Source organism: Cetorhinus maximus, chromosome 15 (genome assembly GCF_964194155.1).
Source record: "Cetorhinus maximus chromosome 15, sCetMax3.hap1.1, whole genome shotgun sequence".
Lineage (NCBI taxonomy): Eukaryota > Metazoa > Chordata > Chondrichthyes > Lamniformes > Cetorhinidae > Cetorhinus > Cetorhinus maximus.
Window position 1 is genome coordinate 57696562 of NC_135893.1, and position 20487 is coordinate 57717048.

The following is a 20487-nucleotide window of genomic DNA, read 5'->3' on the forward strand; positions in this document are numbered from 1 at the left end:
TGCAAAGAATTTGCATTATTCATGACCTCAGGGTGTCCCAAATTGCTTCACAATGAAGTACTTTTGAAGTGCAGTCACTGTTGTGTTTTAGGAAATACAGAAGCCATTTAAAACAAAGCAAGATCCCACAAACAACACCAAGATAAATAACCAGGTAATCTGTTTTGATGATGTTGGTTAAGGAATAAATATTGGCTAGGAAACTGGGGAGAACACCCTGCTCTAATTGGAAGAGTACTATGGAATGTATTATGTCCACCTGAGAGGGCTGCCAGAGCCTAGATTTAACCTCTCATCTGAAAGACGACAACTCCAACAGTGCAGTGTTCCCTGGGGAAAATCAGTCTGGATTATGGGTTCAGGCCTCTGGAGTGGGAATTGAATCCACAATCTTCTGACTCAGGGGCAAGAATTCTACCCACCATAATTTGAAATGTTTAGTCACTAATATGCTTCAAATGTGATGGATTGAATTTAGCAAAGCTAATTTTAAAAATAAGGGTTTGTTAAAAATCACTTGCTTTGAGAAAATAAAAATATATTTGTTAAAAAAACATGCTATTGAAAAAGATGGAAATAAATTAGTATTCCAGAGAGTATGAGCAGTGTGCATCTCGTGGGTATCAACCTTCCAGAAACTTCTCTCAGCCACAAGTTTGGGGGAAACCAAAACAACCATGGGCATTACCAGAAATAATCAGTGGGTTTAATTCTGGAGTTCAAATCCCAACATGGGAAGTTGAATTTAGCTGAATATGGTAATTAGTGGGCTGGCACCAGGGAAAGTGAGTGTGAAGAGTGCCAGATTACCATAAAGATCCAAACTGGTTGACAAATTCCCTTTAGTGAAGAGATCCTACCAATTCAATCTGCATTGATCTATTTGGAAGTCCAATCCTGGTTAACTCTCATGTCCACTCAGCAACATTCTTGGGGGTAACTGATAATTGCAGTGCAGATCTCAAAAACAAATACAAATCTGAAGTGCAACATCAAAAGAATGCTATAAATCAGGTCAATGAAATTGTAACAGCTTCAATCCCTGGTTTATGCTAAATTAGCTGATCTCAGCCAGTGTAAGAGATGCTACAATTGCCTTTAGGATGCCCAAGGATGGGGAAGGAAACCAGCCCAATGACCATCAAGCAGCCACTCCTGTAAGAGTGTGTGCACACACTTGTGTAGTGTGGGGGAAGAGAATATCAGGAAAACGGCTACCTTGCATCCTATCACTGTCAAACATTGAGTCAACACAGTCTAGGCCAATATTTAACAGATGCATCAGCAAAGTAACAGATTATATTCTGTGGCACCACACCTGATCAAGGGTCTGCACCTTCAGTAGACAAGGGGGAAAACTGTGAATTAAAGAAGCTCCACTTTTAAGGTTGGGGACAAACCAGAGTCAGAGTGCGATGGGACCTAACTTTCAGCAGAAACCTGTTGCCCCATCCCCACCATCTCCCCGTCTTAACCTCTCCCCATCCCATCTTCCAGGATTGGAAACAAGGCCTTAACCATTTTTTTTTTCTTGATGTTTATGGAAAACTACAGAATGCCATTATATTGTAGCAGAACATTGAACATTGAATTGTGAATGCTTCGGACCTAGGACAGAGCGCGAGATGATTAATAATGACCTTGCTTGTAGTGAGGACAGGGTAGAAGATAACATCAACTCTCACATCCAAGAAACTCATAATAAAATCGTTTACCTTAAAACAAATTCATTAGAATGTAAAATTTTAAATTAAAATGAAGGAAATCACTGCTAGGAAATAGGACAATTACCCACTTTACAAATTAAATGCGGATTAGATACAGAATAGAGCTCCACCTACACTATCTGAACAAACACTCCCCAAGGCAGGAACTGCACAGGTAAGAAATAGAATAAAAAGGTACTTTTGTTGCATCAAATCATCATCTTCTCATACCAACTCAGGATGGGCAAGAAATTCTGGCCTTGCCCAAGGTGTCCACATTCTGACAATGAATTAAGAATAATCAGAAGTTGGCACACGGGAGGTGGTAACTTAGCCCACCACTCCTGTAGTGGCATTAGCTGCTCTTGGAGTTGTGTTGATTAGTTGGAACTCAACTGATAGATAGGGAACCAATTACCTGCGCTTCCACTGCTGACAGTTTCTCTCTTGCAGTTGTTCAACCTGAAAGAGATGGCTTAATTAAAAAGGTGAAAATATGTCTTCTCCACCCTTACCCAACCAAAACACACAACCTACAGTAACTGAAATGCACTGAAGTACAGGTTTGACCAGGATCTAACTGGCCAGGACTCAGACACAAAGCCTTTGCAACAGATGCGAGACGGTTCTGTCTGTGAACTGACAGTGGGGTTATGCAAGAGGAAGAAAGGTGTAATTATCAATGTGCATAGAAAGCCCTTCCAATTGTCTATGATTGCTTATCTGTTGTCCAAAGAGACGTTTTCACAGGAGCCTGCCTGCAAGTCTCTAAAGAACTGCTTGCAACTAAATTGGGTTTGAAATGACAGCAGGCTGTACGACATGTTTACAATTGTTTCAACTCGCAGCAGGATTAGTAACTTGAGGAAACAGGTTTAATATAATTTGCAAAAGAACCTGGAGAGATGATTTTTTAAAAATTATGCAGCAAGTGGTTATAATCTGGAATGCATAGCCTGAAAACACAGTGAAAACAGTATTAACAGTGACATTTAAAAGAGAAAAGCAAAAAACTGCGGTGCTGGAAATCAAAAACAAAAATACCTGGAAAAACTCAGCAGGTCCGGCAGCACCCGCGGAGAAGAGCACAGTCAACGCTTTGCTCCTCTCCGCGGGTGCTGCCGGACCTGCTGAGTTTTTCCAAGTATTTTTGTTTTTACATTTAGAAATGGATAAATACTTCAAAAGGAATGTGGGACTTATTAGATACAGTAGGTCTTTCAAAGAGCTTGTGCAGGCACAATGGGCCAAATGGCATATTTCTCTGCAGCATGATTCTATGTGGGATAATGGCAAAATGTGTAATCGGGAGAAAAACAATTCATTATTCAGGTATCGAGTGTGAGAATGTTTCCTGTGTTGCTCAATGAGCAGCAGTATACAGACCAGGTCAGCTGCCCAGTTCAAATGGTAAACATGGGCAGGCAGAATAGAGAAACAGCCAGGTTCCAGCTCCTGATCTCTCTCCAGCAAACTCTATGGAATATTTATGTGTATGGATATGCTTGAGCACAGGATCAGGCACTAGTGCAACTTCCCAGCCAACTGCATAATCTTTTGCCACAGACTGCCCAGAATCAGGCATGAACCTAGTGTCGGAGCATGCCAGGGATATACACCAGCTGGGAGGCTAGAGCTTCATGATAGATGGGAAAGAAAATTTGGTGAAGGTCTAAAAAAAAGATAGAAAATAGGGGCACAGTTTTTAGCTCTTGCAGTGACTAGCTAACACCAGCTCTCTGTACTTGGCCCCATCAAACACTCCATGGGCAGCTATGGACGCAGAGCTGAAAAGAATGCAAGAATATTTATCTCAGGTACTGATCTCTAGAGGCTGAGAGTAAGGGAGAAAAGTGTATGTAAAGGAGATGCAGAATTAGAGCAAATGAGTGAGTTAGGGAAACAAACCATATGTGTGAATGTTTCACAGTGAGGCAGAATGTAAATAAATGAGGGAATGAGTGAACGTTAGGGCATGGGAGAAATACAGTGCAGAAAATGGGAGTATGCAAAGGAAAGTGAGTAAGCATGGAAGAGAAAGTGTAAGGGTAAGAGAGCCATCAGACTCTCATTCAGAGATTGGAGGCTACATGTGAGAAGTGACAACTAAAAACAAGCTCTCATACTTTTGTGTCAGTGGCTCGGAGCAGGCACTGAAACCAGGAGTCAGTTATATCGACAACATATTTTCATGGGAGATCTGAAGTACAAGGGAAATCAAATCACCAGTATTTTTATTTCAGAAGAATTTTAATCAATTAAATACACAGGGCAGCCAGAGATTTGCCATCTGGAAAGAGTCTACAAATCATCAGCTTTTTAAAATTCAGACAGTAGCACTGACATCGACGGCAGAGGGGAGAGAGATACTTTGCATGAAACAAAAATTTCTTAAATGATCTGTGGAGACACAGACTGAGATGACAGAAGGAATAAATCATAAGCACCAGTTAAAGCTTAAGGAATAAGTGTCAGGATTCTTTGGTTGAAAAAACAATTGAGCAGTCAAGATGTGAGAATACCCAAAGTTAATGATGATAGAGTCTACAACTCAAGCAGCTGGTAACCCACAACATGGGAGAGGAAACAAACTTACATTTATATAGCATAATTCTTGGCCTCAGGACAATCTCAAGCACTTCACAGACGGTGAAGTACTTTGAGCATATTATAATCCAAGAAATGTGGTAGTCAATTTGTGCACAACAAGCTTCCACTATCAGCAATCTGACAATAAGAAAAACATTGGAGAGTCTGAAGAAGTCATACGCACTCAAAAGGTTAACTCTTTTTCTCTCCACAGATGCTGTTAGACCTGCTGAGTTTTTCCAGCATTTTCTGTTTTTGTTGTATGGGAAAAGCAATCTGATTTTTCCCCACAAAATGATGTTAGTTAAGGCAGGACACTGGAGGTAACTGTCCTGTTCTTCATATAGTGCAATGGGATCTTTTACATCCACCCAAGGGGACAGATAAGATTTAACTAAAGATGACACTTCCAACAATACAGCACTCCCTCAATACTGCACTTGAGTGTCAGCGTAAACCTTATGCTCAAGAGTCCAAGATGAGACTTGATCCCACAATCCTCTGATTCAGAAGTGAGAATGATGCCCACTGCGCCACAGCTGACAATTAATCCATTGACACTGAAATGTTTTGGAATGTCCTTCCATCAGTGCCTGGCCTCCTCAGCTCTCCCTCTGCAGGAGTAAAAACCAGGAATTCACACTGAGGAACCAGGGCATTATCCCATGTTTGATCACAGCAATGCCAATACTGGGTGACAAAAGCAATCACATTCCTCAGATCTGACATGTGCCTCAACAAAAAACACAAACACACACAAAGCTCCCTTTCCAGTTCCTTACTGCCCATCTGCTAGCAGTGCCACCCAGTGTGGGCATCACTGGCACCCACTACATGCCCACACACCCAACCCACACTTCCCCAACCAATCCAGAGACATACAGAAACACACAGACACCCCCAACCCACTGGTCCTGAATTTACTTTCTCCCAGTTTGAATACCCCACTCCCATTTATAGTTCAGTTCAGTGTTCTACATTTCCCTGTCATATACAGTTTACCATCTTATATCCCTCTGTAAGCTGCCTTTTCAATCACTTCCATCCAAGGCAGAAAATCCAAAGCCTTTCCTTCTGTTCTCAGAACCCAAGGATCGATCTTGTGCCTCTTCTCTGCTGCACCAGCTCCTTAAATTATTTTACAGATCAGTACTGAGATGGAGGGGAAATGGTTACAGAGATTCTTAAGATACAAATTGTTTGCAAATACAATATTCCACCCACACACTGTGCAAAGAAGCACACAGTTACAACAAATGATCGTTATATCCTCAGTTCACTTGTTTTATCAAAAGGCAGCCATTATTTTTTCTGGATTCCAAACATTATCACAAATGCTTGCAGCCTATGCAAGCCTCAACCATGAACACTTAAATTTTGTAGTCAACTCATTACAGAATCATGCAGGCCTGCTCCTCCATGGTTCCGATGAGGGCGTTGAATCATCCCCTTCTGCTTGGTCAACATGGTCCATTGATCAGTCTCAGTGGGGAGGCAGAGGGCTGTGGGATGAGCCAGCCTGTGTACCTTCCCCTCTTGGGTCTGCTCTGGAGTAATTTTTAATGAGCAAGATGCCTCAGGCGGGGAGGAGGCAGTACTACTGCGTGAGATGGAATCTTAACAGCTACACTGCACTACTCAAAACTCCCTCCTCTCCAGAACATACCTCCAATGTTCAATTATTCCCTCCGCTCTAGGAGGTGTTGACTCCATGTCAGGTACTGGGAAAGCTCAATGGGTCAATTTCAATTACGTGAGCGGAATAGGAAGCATGAACAGGCATTGATGTTGATCCTGGTTCCATCCTCCCAAGCACACATTGCTTCTAGCTTTGGGGGAGGGGGCTGGGTGTCTCTAGATCTTGGTCAAAGTGGAGGCCTTATTAAATTTTTCCCTCCCTAACCAGGGATACTGAGCAACTTGCAGCATTCCAATCATCAACCCCAGTTTATTCAGCACAAGGGGAGATCAAACCTGGGACACACGCTCAGGGCTGAAAACCATCCGAAGACCCCCACTTAAACCTTTCTAAAAGAGCACATCTTCAGTACAAAGATGTTGCATCTTAACAGGAAAATTGAACATTTTCATCAGTTGGTTCGAGAGCCGATCAGAATTAGGGCAGCCCTCAACCACCAGATGAAACACAGATTTGTCACTAAACAGTGTATTTGCACTATTGTTCTGTGAGCAGGACTGTGGGTCAGTAATGGATGTTCCTCATGGCTGTGATGGTGCTGGTCAGTCTCCGGGGGAGTCCCTTCGCTGCTTGCCTGAACTCTTCAGGTTTTGCTTTCAAGGCAATCACAATCTGTTGCAGAGTCCGAGATGGCTGTAAACCAAGAGCATCCATGACATTGCTGAGGTAATCTGGGAACAGAAGAAATGCAACATTCCTTTAAGAAAGAGCAATTTAATCACAAAATTCGCCAAACAACACCTTCCATTTGTATAGCACCTGTGCAGGACAGAATCAAGATTGAAAACAGGAGAGAATGTGACTTCTTCATTTAGATCGTATTCACCTTGGGTTTTTAAAGCTTCTAGGTTTATGGGAGACAGAGAGAAGGTGAGCAGCTCAACAATTCTGAGGTCCTGGCTAAGATTTAATTTTTATTCATTTACAAGATATGGGCATCACTGGTAAGGGGGCCAGCAATGATTACCCATCCCTAATTGTGTTTGAGAGTAAAACTGAGTAGCTTGCTAGGCCATTTCAGAGGGCAGCTAAGAGTCAACCATATTGTTGAGAGTCTGGAGCCACAAATAGGCCAAACCGAGTAAAGGCGGCAGATTTCCCTTCCTAAAGGCAATTAGTGAACCAGATGTGTTTTCACGACAATCCAGTAATTTCATGATCACAATTTTAAAATATATTTAATTAATTAATTGATTTTAAATTACCTTTTGCTTTGGTGGGATTGGCCACTGGATTGCTAGTCCAATAGCGCAACCATTATGATAGCATACTCTTCAATAGAGTCAGGATACAGGGGGGAGGAGGAGGAGGAAGAGTATGTACGATGGAATATTTGGTGATTAGAAGAAATAACAAATGTATGTTCAGCGAAACTTTGCTTTGCAGGGTATAGGGAAAAAGCATACTAAATGGTACCAATTGAATAGCTGTTTCAAAAAGCTGGCACAGGCATGATGGACCAAGTGGCCTCTTTCTGTGCTGTATGATTCTACCTCTAACCACATCAATAAAACACATCTGTTTCCTGTATACGTTCCACTTACCGATATCTGTGGCGAGTTGTTTGGTTGCATGCGGTGTGAGCTCTGGGATCTGTAGAATGGAGTCACAGTAAGTATGCATTGTCGCCCTGGCAATGGAGCCCAGCCAATAATCAGCCATGTTATCCAACTCTGGTAGTTCATCACCTAACAGGGATTACAAGCATGCAAAAGTGTCAAATCCCACCTGTAAGTGAATACAAACTGATAATCCACACAACTTCCATCAATGCCTTTCATGAATCTCAACTAGTCTGACAGCCCACACCAAGTCCCCACTCACCCATCACCTCACTGACCGACCCATATAGGCTCCCCACCCACCTCAATAACCTACAATGGCTCCTTGTTTCCACTTCCCTCCCACCACCCTCCAAATCTTTGTCCGAATTGTGTTGAAGCCTCCAACTACAACGTTCAACAGCATCTATTCAGCTTACAACTCTGAGCTGTGAATTCCCTCCTTTCCCGATCATCCTTGACCCAATTCTCTCAGACTCGTTCCCTAAACACCTTGCCTCTCTTGTTGCTGTTCTTGAAATATATTGTATCTTTCTCATCTACCCTTCACTCATTTCTCAGAACCTCTCAACAGTTTGACTTCCATTTCTTACTATTTCTATGAAATACCTTTGGGCACTTTTGGTACATTAAAAGGTGCTTAAGAAATGCAAGCTGTTGTTCTACGGTGAAATTAGGAACTGGGTGGAGACTGCCTTAAAGTTTATTGCAGTTAAGGACTTCAACTGGTCCAGGATTAAAATCAAACTGAAGCTCCCAAACAGCTACTTGTTTATGTACAGTATTTTAAGTATTGGGGTGCTGCGGAGAGGTTACTCAAGGAGACTCTGGATCCTCATGTGTCCCTATACCTTCCACTTTGATCTAGATTTTATGCACACGCTGAAGACTTACACTTATGATCAGGTAGCCAGGCTATTTTTGGGGTGAAACTCCACAATGGGAAAGGAGCATGGTTACTATGTAGAAGCAGATTTGGACGATGCTGAGGTAGAAGTATGTGGTCTTAGTGATGGTGCAGATATGTAGTTGGAAGTTCATCTTGGGATCAAATACAGCACCAAGGGCAAACAGTCAGTTACCCAATAGAGATCTAGCCATTTCAGTCTCGCAAATGCCAACTGTTTCCCAGCATCCACAGGCTTTTGTGAGAGAGGATTCCAGATTTCATTACCCTTTAAGTGAAGATGTACTTCCTGACTTCACTCCTGAATGGCCTGGCTCTAATTTTAACAGTATGTCCTCATTGTTCTGAGTCCCCCCACAAGATGAAATAGTTTCTCTTTATCTATCCTATCAAATCTTTTTTTTTTTTACCATTTTTGACATTCAAGGGATTAAAAGCCATGTTTAAGCAACTTGTCTTCATAGTTTAACCCTCCAAGTTCAATTTCATTATAACATTCTCCCATAATTGTGCTGCTAACAAAAATCACATCCACAGGAACAGCAAACTTTGAAGTCGTGCATTTGCAGATTAGTCAGTTGGCCCAATTACAGACACTAACAGGCACCAACTTAACTAGCATCCAAAAAGAAACTTCAACTTCACAATGTCTATTTCTGAACTTTCAGTTCCTGTCATTTAGTTTCTTTCTTTGTCCTCTCACAATGCGATAAGCAATCCTAGCAATCCTCCCCACTCACCCATCCCTGCTCCTAGTCACAGCCCACATGCTCTGCTCCATCCCCCCCCACTTCTGTTGCTTCAACTTTACCCCTCTCCTTCCGCCCAGACCCCACCTACCCACAGCCCCCAACCCACCTTTACCTTGTTCCGGAGGGTATGGAAGTTTCCCAGAATGCAGTGCCAGCTCCAGTGCTGGATCCTCCTGTGTTACAAAGGGCTCCAGGTGCAGAGGCAGGGACATGATGTACTGGCCAATCTGGAAACAACAGACCCCACCAGCAAACAATTAGAATTCATAAGCCTAGCAACTACAAGCTAGTCAGTTTAACCTCAGCAGTGGGGAAACTTCTAGAAACGATAATGCAGGACAAAATTAATAATCACTTGGAAAAATGCAGGTTAATTAAGGAAACCCAGTATGGGTTTGTCAAGGGAAAATAGTGTTTAACTAACTTACTTAAGTTTTATGATGAGGTAATAGAGAGAGAGTTGATGGGGGCAATGCTGTTGATGTGGTGTACATGGAATTTGATAAAGTGCTGCAAAATAGACTTGTAAGCAAAGTTAGAGCTCATGGAATAAAAAGTAGCAACATGAATATGAAATTGGCTGAGTGACAGGAAACAGAAAGCAGTTAACAGTCGTTTTCCAGGCTGGAGGAAGGTTTATAGTGGAGATCCTCAGGGATCGGTATTAGGAACCCTGCTCTTCCTGATATATATTAATGACCTAGACTTTGGCATACAGGGGACAATTTCAAAATCTGCAGATGATACAGAACTTGGGAAATATTGTGAACTATGAGGAGAATAGTGTAGAACTTCAAAAGGACATAGACTGTTTGGTGGAACAGGCAGGCAAGTGGCGGATGAAATTTAATGCAGAGGAGTGCAAAGTGATTCATTCAGGTAGGAAATACGTGGAGACACAATATAAAATAAAGGGTACAAAACTGAAGCAGGAGCAGAGGGACAAGTTGACAGAGTGGTTGATAAAGCATTTGGCATAGAATACAAAAGCATGGAAGTCATGTGAAACCTATATAAAACACTGGTTTGGCCCCAACTGGAGTATCATGTCCAGTTCTGGGCACTACACTTTAGGAAGGATGTGAAGGCATTAGGGAGGGTGCAGGAAAAATTCACGAGAATGGTTCCAGGAATGAATGTAATGGGGATAGATTGGAAAGGTTGGGACTGTTTTCCTTGGAGAAGAGGTTTGTGAGGAGATTTAATGGAGGTATTCAAAATCATGGGGAATCTGTACAAGGTAGATAGATAGAAACTGTTCTCATTGATGGAAGGATCGTGAACAGAAGGCACAGATTTGAGGTTATTGGCAAAAGAAACAATGGGGAAAAACTTTTTAAACACATCAAGTGGTTAGAATATGGAATGCACTGCCTGAGAGAGAGGTGGAGACAGGGTCAATCAAGGCAATCATGAGGGAATTAGGTTATTATTTGAAAAGGAAAAATTGTCAGGGCTATGGAGAGGAGGCAGGAGAATAGCACTAGATGAATTGCTCCTTCAGGGAGCCAGACATGATAGGCTGAATGGCCTCCTTCTGTGCTGTAACCATTCTATGATTCTAATGGCAGAGCCTTGATGATACTAAAACACTTTGCATGCTGACATTCCCCAATTCTCAATGAGCTGACAAATGCCAAATCAAATCTCATCGAAATTGGAGGAAAGACAAGGATTAAACACACACAAACACATCCTGCAAAGGATAACAAGGGAGCCAGTAAGCAGCAGAGCTACGCAGAGCAGGTCGTCGTATTTCTAACCTTGTACTGAATGACCCCATCTCACTTGACAGGGTGCTACCATTAGCCTCAGGCCCCATGGCCAGGGAGAGGACAATCAGCTAAGAGCCCCACTTGTGATCACAACCAGGAAATATGATTATTGGACATAGTTTTGTTAAGTTGGACAGGGGAAGGTGGTGTGATAGAGACACACAAATATTTAGCTTCACTGAGAGACATTCTGAGTCAGTTTTAATGAGAAATTCCAGTCAGTATAAAGAGTTTTAACACATTAACATTAAAAATACAAAGCAGGTTGACTTGCATCTGAAAAGGAAAGGTGAACATTTCAGATATAACATCCTCCCACCTGCTTCCCTTAGAACTCCAATTTCACCTGAAACGGTGACTTTTTTGTCCCTGCTGCACAAATAGCCCTCTAAGCCATCTTCCTGAGTCAGGGAATGGTACATAGCAAAGAGATGGACTACTTGTTCCTTCCCTGGTTATCAATGTTTCTATCCCACATTTCTCATACATCAGGAACACTCAGAGGTCTTGGAGAAATGGTCACATGAAGCAGAGGGTAGCTGCTTCCCTCCAGGAGGATTGTCCACCCTAGACTATTCTGGCAACTCCCTTCAAAGCTCAATTTCCAAACTGCAGTATTTACATGATGTACTGCAGCAACTTAACAAGGCTTCTTCAATAGCACTTCCCAAACTCATGACCTCCATCACTTAGGACAAGGTGCATGGGAACGCCATTGCCTCCAGGTTCCCTTCTACGTCACACATACTATCGCGACTTGGAAATATGGTCGGCATTCCTTCATTGTTGCTGGGCAGTGCCGGATTTAGGCTTAAGTTAATTAAGCTACAGCTTAGGGCCTCACAAAATGAGGGGCCTCTAAATGAGGAAAAAAGCTGACTCAGTATCAAGGTTTTATCATAATCTGTTGTTAAATAAAGATATGGGAAAATGACTCTTTAAATATGGACTTTCCATTCTAATATGACAAAAATATGCATATATATATATATATGGCTACACAGTTAATAGTCTTGAGTTCATAAATTTGTGCAGATATAACAATAATTCATCTCAAAATTTCATGAAAATCCATTGAAAAATATTGAAGCCGGACAAAATAAAAGATCTTGGTCAGTTACCCCTGCGGCTATCCACAGAATTATTGTCTCTGTTTTAAATGTGTCCACGGTTGAAGTTTTAATTTGTATATTATATGTATAATAGCCAGCTGCATCAGTTGTGCCTCTGTCTGAGTTGCACAAAGATCCCTTCTCTTTGACACAAGGTAAATATCTACATTATTGAATACGCACGTGTGTAAATACAGCAGTTCAACATGTTTAGAAGCTTAAAAAGGAATATATCTTTGTAAGAGTCTCAAGTTCATAAAAACTTGTTGACTTCAGTAAGTTTAGAGGACAGTCATATGATAAATGAGCTAACATGGCAAAAAAGGTATAATGGCATGCAGCAAAAGTTTCTAGAGAAAAATAAGTATGTTATATATATTCCATGTGCTAGACATTCACTGATTCTTGTTGGCCATGCTGCAGCTGATTGCTGCCTAGATGCAGTAAATTTTTTTGCTGCTGTGCACCAAATATACACTCTGCCTCTACAAAACACTGGGCAGTGCTCAAATCATTTTTGGATCTTGATTCCACCGTGCCAAAATGTCTCTCTGACACTAGGTGGGAAGCACATGCAAAGGCTGCTTCAGCTCTAGCTGATAGTTATAGTTCAATTATTGATGCTCTTAATCATCTTCATACTGATGACAATGAAAAAGGTGATACAAGGAGAGAAGCTAGTATTCTGCAGGAGAAAATGGAAAAATTAGAGTTTGTATTCATGGTTGAATTGTGAGTTGGATCAGTTCCACAAAAGCAGCAAGGCACACAGGATGCACAGATAGCCCTTAGGGCATGCGCAAAATATTACACATCACTGTCCCATTTCTTGAAAGAAACCGATGAGAGTTTTGGCGAAATTGAGCTCAAAGCAAAAGAAAAATCTGCCAGATGTAGGCTACAAGTGTGTGAATAAACAGAAAAGGATTAGAAAAAAAGTCAATGATGGTGATGCACTTAATGATGAGGAAATGCTTCCTCCAAGAGACAAATTTTGGGTGAAATCCTTTATCCCCATGATGGATGCATTTGAAACTGACTTGAAGAAAAGGACAATCATATACAAAAATGTTGCAAACAACTTTTCGTCTTTGGTTGATTATGCCTCGGAAAAATGGCTGAGAGAAATTGTAAAACTTCTGATGAAGGACTATCCTGAAGATGTTGATGTTAACCTTGTTCGGAAATAAAGCACTTTCATGCTTATATTAAGGAAAAATATGCAGTCAAAGGACATTTAAGCCGCTAGGACCTATATCAAGTCATCATCCAAGATTAGATTCAGTTGGCATTCCCTAATGTAGAAACAACACTGCAACTATTTTAGGTAACAAATTGCTCAAGGGAAAGTTAATTTTTGCGACTGAAAAACATCAAGGATGAACTGTGAACAACAATGCTGCAATGAAAGCTTTCTGCATCAAAAGTGATAAACTTCGCAGCTTATCATTTGAGAATATCAATGATTTGGCTCTCCATAAATCATGAAAGAAAATGCTTTATATTTTTAACTTCATGTTATGTGCAAAGAGACACACTAAAGGTTGTATTACTGCTTCCATTTAGTAAGTTGCTGATTTGTGTGACAGCTTTTCTGTTGGTGTTGATAAAAAGCTTTCATATACATTCATGATTTAATTATTGTATTTTAATTTGAAAGTATTATATAATGCAAACAGGTATTTTGTAAGACATATTTTAGTTAGATAATAAATTTTTCTTTGTCCCTTCGCCTTTGTATACAAGCAAATATAAAGCTTTCATATTTATATTTTCAGTGCCCTGTGAGAATAACAAAGTATGACTTTTATTGTATGGGGCCTTTTAAGCTTGATATAGTTTAGGGCTCCAGCATTTCATAATCCAGCCCTATTGCTGGGTCAAAATTCTGGTAATCCCCACCTAGCAGCACTGTAGGAGCATCTTCACCACATGGACTGCAGCAGTTCAAGGCAGCAGCTCACCAACACCTTCCCAAGATCAATCAAAAATGGGTAATAAATGCTGGCCTTGCCAACAACACTCACATAGTAAAGACATTTTAATGTGAACATTCACCTGGTCAGAGTGAGTGCAGAAACCAGAGAAAAAAAGATACATACTAGTTATGACAAAAACAAGACTGTTTCTCAAGAAAACAAGACACTTACATTGCTGATATATTCGAGAGGAGCAAGGCTAAATGTTGGGAGATCCTCAGTTAATGTCTCTCCCATTGTTCCTGTGTTCCAGGTCTTTTCAAGAGGGGAGGAGAAAACACAAGGGTCAGCATACATGTGACAGGGTAACTGAGCATTTTGTGCAAACAATCGTAGAACCAACATAAACATTTGTGTTCACACTAAGTTTCTACTTCATTGGCATAGTCATTTCCCCCATCGCAGCCACTCACCCCAACCATCACAGATAATCCGCCCGCCAGCCAACCACAATTGCCCCCTGCCCCTGCAACCCCCAACCACCTTATCCTAAACAGCTTGGAGTGAGGGATAAACTCCAATGGGCTGAACAACCAAGCCCCCACTTCCACCTCACCTCCATCCTGGGCACCTGTGTGAGCTGTTGCTTGATGCGGAGGAACACAGAGTCAAAGGCAAGCTGATGTGCCTGCTGGTTGAGCCGGGTCAGTGCTGCACGAGCTTCCGACAGCAAATTATTGTTCCCTGCTCCTTTTTCCTACAAAGCAGGAGGAAAGAATTTTAGCGATGAACCCTTAACCAGAGGGACCCATCGTATCAGACCTTTTGAAAGACTTTCAATTCGTCCCCCTGCAGTTTTCTCGCCTGTTCTGAAGTAGGGAATGGAATCTTACCTTCAGCATATAAAGCATTTCCATCAGACTGGCATATTCACTCGGATTTGCCTTCAGTAAATAATTATATTCTTGCCAAGGATTCTTGATGGAAGTTTTTTTGTCGGAGAAGCTGGTTTCTTGTATACCAGTCAGACTGTGCGGACTGTATGACTCAGACAAATACTTCCCTGCAGTAGATAATATTCTGCAAGAGAGATTCCAAAGGATTGGAAAACTGCTCGCGATCCAGATTAAACATGGTAAGGCATTTATGAAGTGGAGGATAGTCTCTCTATCTGTCTCTCCCCCACACATAGAATACTACAGTACTAAACTAGGCCATTACACAGTGTCAGTGTTTATCTCTGCATCAATCACCTGCTTCCTCATACTCATTATATTCCAATTCTTCAAACAGGACTCTAATCCCTGTACAAGAATGTACAAGCTCTGTTTCAACAATGGTCTTTGACAAGAAAATTCCACATTCTGTGAGAAAATATCTTTTTCTACCGCCCCCCCCCGCCCCCCCCCACCCCCAAGTTAATTCATGCCTGCGATTGTCTTAAGGTCGCTGATCAGCAGAAATCACCCTAACTGAAGAGCTGAGGTTGGGAGGAGAGGCCTTTGCGCACACTGCACAGAAAGCAGACACTGTCTGCACCAGGCACTCACACTCTTAGATGCTCAGGCTGAGTGGTATTAAGAAGACTTTCCAATGAACTCAAGCAGGAAGCAGTTAATGTAGTGAATGGCCAACCTCTACAGACCAGGAAAGCAGAGTGTTGGCAGGCCACAGCTGAAGTGGCCGAACAGATACGACCCAGTTGTGATGCTCCTTGGTTAAGCGGGCATCCAACATTCACCATCAAGTTCTATCCCTGCATAGCAGTCATTTGGGTAAGGTATAAGAAGGGGACCAGCCCCTGAGGAAATATACCTCAGCAAAGAGTCAATGCCTTAAGGGGAAGGGAGAAAAATGGCAAAGAAAATTACAACATTGCTTGAAGGCTCGAAGCATAATTCTGGAATGGCTGCATTTGGATTTAAGCTGCTAACCAGCTACTAGCCTTAAAAGCCTTTACCCTTTGAAGATGTTTCCTACTAGTTCAATGCTCAACATTGATGGTTGCCTGTCTAGCATACTGCTTCCCAATAACCCAAATCAACACGCCCATCATATTCCATCTGTATCCCACCGTAACAAGCCTCATAGGCATCCTACCCACTAACTAGTTCACTGGCTTAATACCACTCCACACATAGCTAGCCTTACTGGACGAATTTGCCACACTTCCTTCTAACTCCTACCCCCAATAGCCAGACTCACAGGCTTCCTTCTCCATCCTCATAATTAGCCCCATTATGCTATCAAATCCTCAGTAGGCTCTAATGGAAGCATGTGTGTGTTACTTGGAGCCAACCTGTTGGACAGTTGCTGCTCATAGTCTCCACACTGCCGCAATAGTTCACCGCAGGTTGCTATAATTCTGAAATCAAAACAGGGTGCAATTAGAGAATGGAAAAGAATCTAACAGTCAGTCATAACTAACTGAGAACTTCAGTTAAAAATGAAATGAATGAAAACCAGGACACACACACAACCTATTAACAGATCTCCATCTATTTCTAACTCCATAACATCGCCTGACTCTGCCCCTGCCTCAGCTTACATGCTACTGAAATCCTCAACTATGCCTTTTGGTACTTTCAATGCACTCCTGGTCAGCTCTCACATTCTACTCTCCGTAAATTTGACATCATCCAAAACTCTGCAGCCCATGCCCTTATTTGTGCCAAGTCCAGTTCAGCCATCACCCCTGTGCTCACTGACCTACATTGGCTCTTGGCTAGGCAGCACCTCAATTTTAAAATTCTCATCCTTGTTTTTAAATCTCTCCATGGCCATGCCCCTCCTGATCTCTGTAGGCCCCTGCAGCCCTACAATCTCCCAGACATCTGCACTTAACTAATTCTGATCTCGAGCATTCTTGATTTTAATTGCTCCACTGTTGGCAGCCGTGTCTTCAGCTGCCAAGGCCGTAAGCTCTGCAATTCCCCGTTTAAACCTTTCCACTCTCTTCCTTTAAGACTCTCCTTAAAACCTAGCTTTGACCAAGCTCTTGGCTATCTACCCTAATATCACCTTATGTGGCTTGGTGTCAATGTTTTCTTGATAACGCTTCTGTGATATGCCTCTAGATGATTCATTATGTTAAGGGCACTGTATAAATGCAATTTGTTGTTGTCGAAAGAAGGAGCATGCAGTTACTCGCTTGATTGAACTCAAAACATCACCACCATTAACCACAGCAGCTTCCTCCATGTCTGATACCGAATGGTTCTGATGTGGGAACTGTCAGCTTCTCCTTATCAAACCACAAGTCTGCCCTCATGCTGTCATTAGCATCTCGCAACAAAAAGAATAGAATGTAGAAATGTCTTTCCTTGGGATATCATATTTAAAAACATTTTTCTGAACCCCAAATCAAACGGGCTGACAATGTGAGGGGGTGGTGGGGGCATGAAAAAGGGCATTAAACTGGCAGGGGTTCAAGGGTGATAAAAGGTACATGTAAACAAGTGTGTGTTATATGGAGGGCTGGGTACATTTCCAGGTAAAACAGTATGTTATATTGACAATCTGGGTAGAGAAGAAGCATATATCAGTACAGATGTGTGTGACAGGAGTGTAAAAATTGTTGAACGGGGGTGTTAAACTGCAAGCAAAAGGGGGAGGAGGAGGAACGAGGATTCTGCTCTGCATTCACTCACTGCCTCATCACCTGATAGAGTTCTGGAACGCAGACCAATCTTCCTGGAATAAGGATCCATTGGTGATTTCCTCCAGTTTGCATTTCTTGCGAATAGACTGAAGAGTGCTAGCAAAGTTGGACACATATCTGGAACAGAGAATTAAAACGTGAGCCAGCATACCCCCTCACAGGAATAATCCAATACCGGCATCCTCCTTCCTTGAGAATTAAACTGTAATATTTTATATTTTAACTTGATCCAGAATAACCTGCACCATAGAACATGTGGCAAATTTAAATGGTTGACATATGTTTAAGTGCATCAGATGATTTTACTGCAACAAGATACTGAATTATAGTACAATGATCTGGATACTTGCTGCATATATATAAAATATGATTAAATGGAAATTGAGATCAACAATTTGTATGTGCAGAAGTTATAATGCAAAAATCAGGCAGCAGCCACAGCACATCAATGCAGAGAAGCGAGTCAAGCAATAGTCCCTGTGGACTGCTATCTTGTTTTTCTACTAATTCTGGAAAGCTTCCATGATTGACACGCAGTCACCGGGCAGCACAGTGGCCCACAGCCATTGGGCAGCGCCTAAAATTTAGATAACTGAAAGGGGGCTCACTTTGAGAAGAGAGCTTTCAGTGCTTTGAGTAGGCCACAAACTGCAAGCCCATCAGTTAGTTTGATGCATCTGTCCACTGCCCCACTGGCCAGGCTGAAGAGTTTATTCACCGACTGATTAAGCTCCTGGACACAGTCAATAACCTCTCCACACTCCTGAAGAGAAAAGGCAGACAAAGGAAATTGTTAACAAAGGAAGATGAACATTTAAAACTATAGTGAAGGGCAAGGGAACACATTCTTTTTAAAAAAAATCCATTTCTGGGACATGAGCAAAGCTGGCAAGGCCAGCATTTATTGCCCATCCAAAATTACCCTCGAGAAGGTGGTAGTGACTCACCTCCTTGAACCACTGCAGGGCATCTGATCCTTCCTAACAGCACTGTGGGTGTAAGTTCCAGGATTTTGATCCAGAAACAGTGAAGGAACAGTGACATAGTTCCAAGTCAGGATGGTGTGGAGCTTTGAGGGGAAGTTGCAGTGGTGGTGTTCCCATGCAACTGCTGCCTTTGTCCTCCTAGGTGATAGACGCTTTGGAAGGTATTGTTGAACAAGGCTTGGTGAACTGTTGCAGTGCAATTTATAGGTGGATGTACACTGCTGTCGCTATGCATCGGTGGTGGAAGGCATGAATGTTTTGGTGGTTGATGAGGTTCCAATCAAGTGGCTGCTTTGTTCTGGATGGTGCCGAGCTTCTTGAATGTTGTTGGAGCTGAACTCATCCAGACAAGTGGAGAGCATTCCGTCACATTCCTGACCTGTGCTTTGTAGAAGGTGGATAGGCTTTGGAGAGTCAAGAGGAGAGTTACTCACCACAGAATATCCAGCCCCTGAGCTGCTCTTATAGCCACAGTTTTTATGTGGCTGGACCAGTTCAGTTTCTGGTCTATACTGACCCCCAGGACGTTGATGATGGGGGGATTTGGTGATGGTAATGCCACTGTATGTCAATGAGGTCAAACAGTTGTTGGGCCTAGAACACTATCTTGAGGAACTCCTGCAGCGATGCCCTGGGACTGAGATGAATGGCCTCTAATAACCACAACCATCATCCTTTGTGCTAGGTATGACTCCAACCAGTTAAGAGTTTTCCCCCTGATTCCCACTGACTTCAGTTTTGCTAGGGCTCTTTGATGCCACACTTGGTCAAAGGCTGCCTTGATGCAGTCACTCTCACCTCATCTCTTGAATTCAGCTTTGTGTCCATGTTTAGACCAAGGCGGTAATGAAGTTTGGAGCAGATTGCTCCTGGCACAACCCAAACTGCATCAGTGAGCAGGTAACTGTTGAGTAGGTACCACTTGATTGTACTGTCAATTACATCACTTAGAATACCTACAGGGGATTAAGTCAAAAATTGCTCGATTTTACTACGCTACTTGAGTCCTTCCTGCTCTGATCATTCCTCTCATGTTTCTCCCAAGCTTCAAGAAGTCCATGCTATATTCTTTTCCTCCTGGTGTCTTGGATATGTTGCTTATCAAGAATCTCGAGGTTGTTTGAACTTATTGCCTCCCTTAGTCTTACCTTGGCCTGCACTCAAGTTTTTTCTTAAAGCCAAACTTGACAGTGATTATTTCCAATTCACTTTATTTCTCTCCCTCGGTTTTAAACCTTGGCGTCTGGCAATTTAGTTCTTGAGGCTTTGCTCAAAACAGAGAAACAAAACCGGCTGCACTACTTTAAAAGGAGGTTCTGCTAAAATAATTTGAACTGTTAAGAGCTAAATCAAAAAGCAGAACCTCCAAGGTAATAATCGCGGGATTACCACCCGAGCCACCATCAAACTGGCATAGGGTAAATAAAGTAAAGGAATTAAATGTGTGGCTCAAAGACTGGTGTTGGAGGAATGGGTTTCAGTTCATGGGGCACTGGAACCAGTACTGGGGTAGAAGGGAGCTGTCCTGGTGGGACGGGCTTCACTTGAACCGTGCTCGGACCAATGTCCTGTTGAATCAAATAACTAGGGCTGTAAAGAGGGCTGTAAGCTAAATAGAGGGGGTGAGGGCTCTGGAGGGGGATACGTAGATCTACAAAGCAAAAGGATATGGCAGCATTGCATAGCAGCTATTTAGGTAATGATACCCAGAGTGAGACAGGAAGGGATAGAGTGTACAAACATAAAAAAGCAGCAGGATCAAATAGGGTCAAAGGGGGGAAAAAAAATGGTAAAAGGCAAAATTAATGGCTCTTTACTT

At 42.2% G+C, this 20487-nt stretch overlaps 1 protein-coding gene across 7 annotated transcripts in view; it reads right to left on the bottom strand.

Annotated features, from left to right (window-relative positions):
- Window positions 1-3937: 3937 nt before the first annotated feature.
- Window positions 3938-20487, bottom strand: part of cog7 (component of oligomeric golgi complex 7) — a 63774-nt gene continuing 47224 nt past the window's right edge. For all 7 annotated transcript variants that reach the window (XM_078558442.1, XM_078558443.1, XM_078558445.1 and 4 more), the window contains 9 exons: window positions 18291-18445; window positions 17683-17799; window positions 16321-16386; window positions 14915-15101; window positions 14638-14778; window positions 14253-14336; window positions 9328-9442; window positions 7539-7682; window positions 3938-6665 (listed from right to left, as the gene is read on the bottom strand). In XM_078558442.1, coding sequence (XP_078414568.1) covers window positions 6499-6665; window positions 7539-7682; window positions 9328-9442; window positions 14253-14336; window positions 14638-14778; window positions 14915-15101; window positions 16321-16386; window positions 17683-17799; window positions 18291-18445 — 1176 coding nt within the window. In that variant the 3' untranslated portion in view covers window positions 3938-6498. The remainder of the gene's footprint in view (window positions 6666-7538; window positions 7683-9327; window positions 9443-14252; window positions 14337-14637; window positions 14779-14914; window positions 15102-16320; window positions 16387-17682; window positions 17800-18290; window positions 18446-20487) is intronic.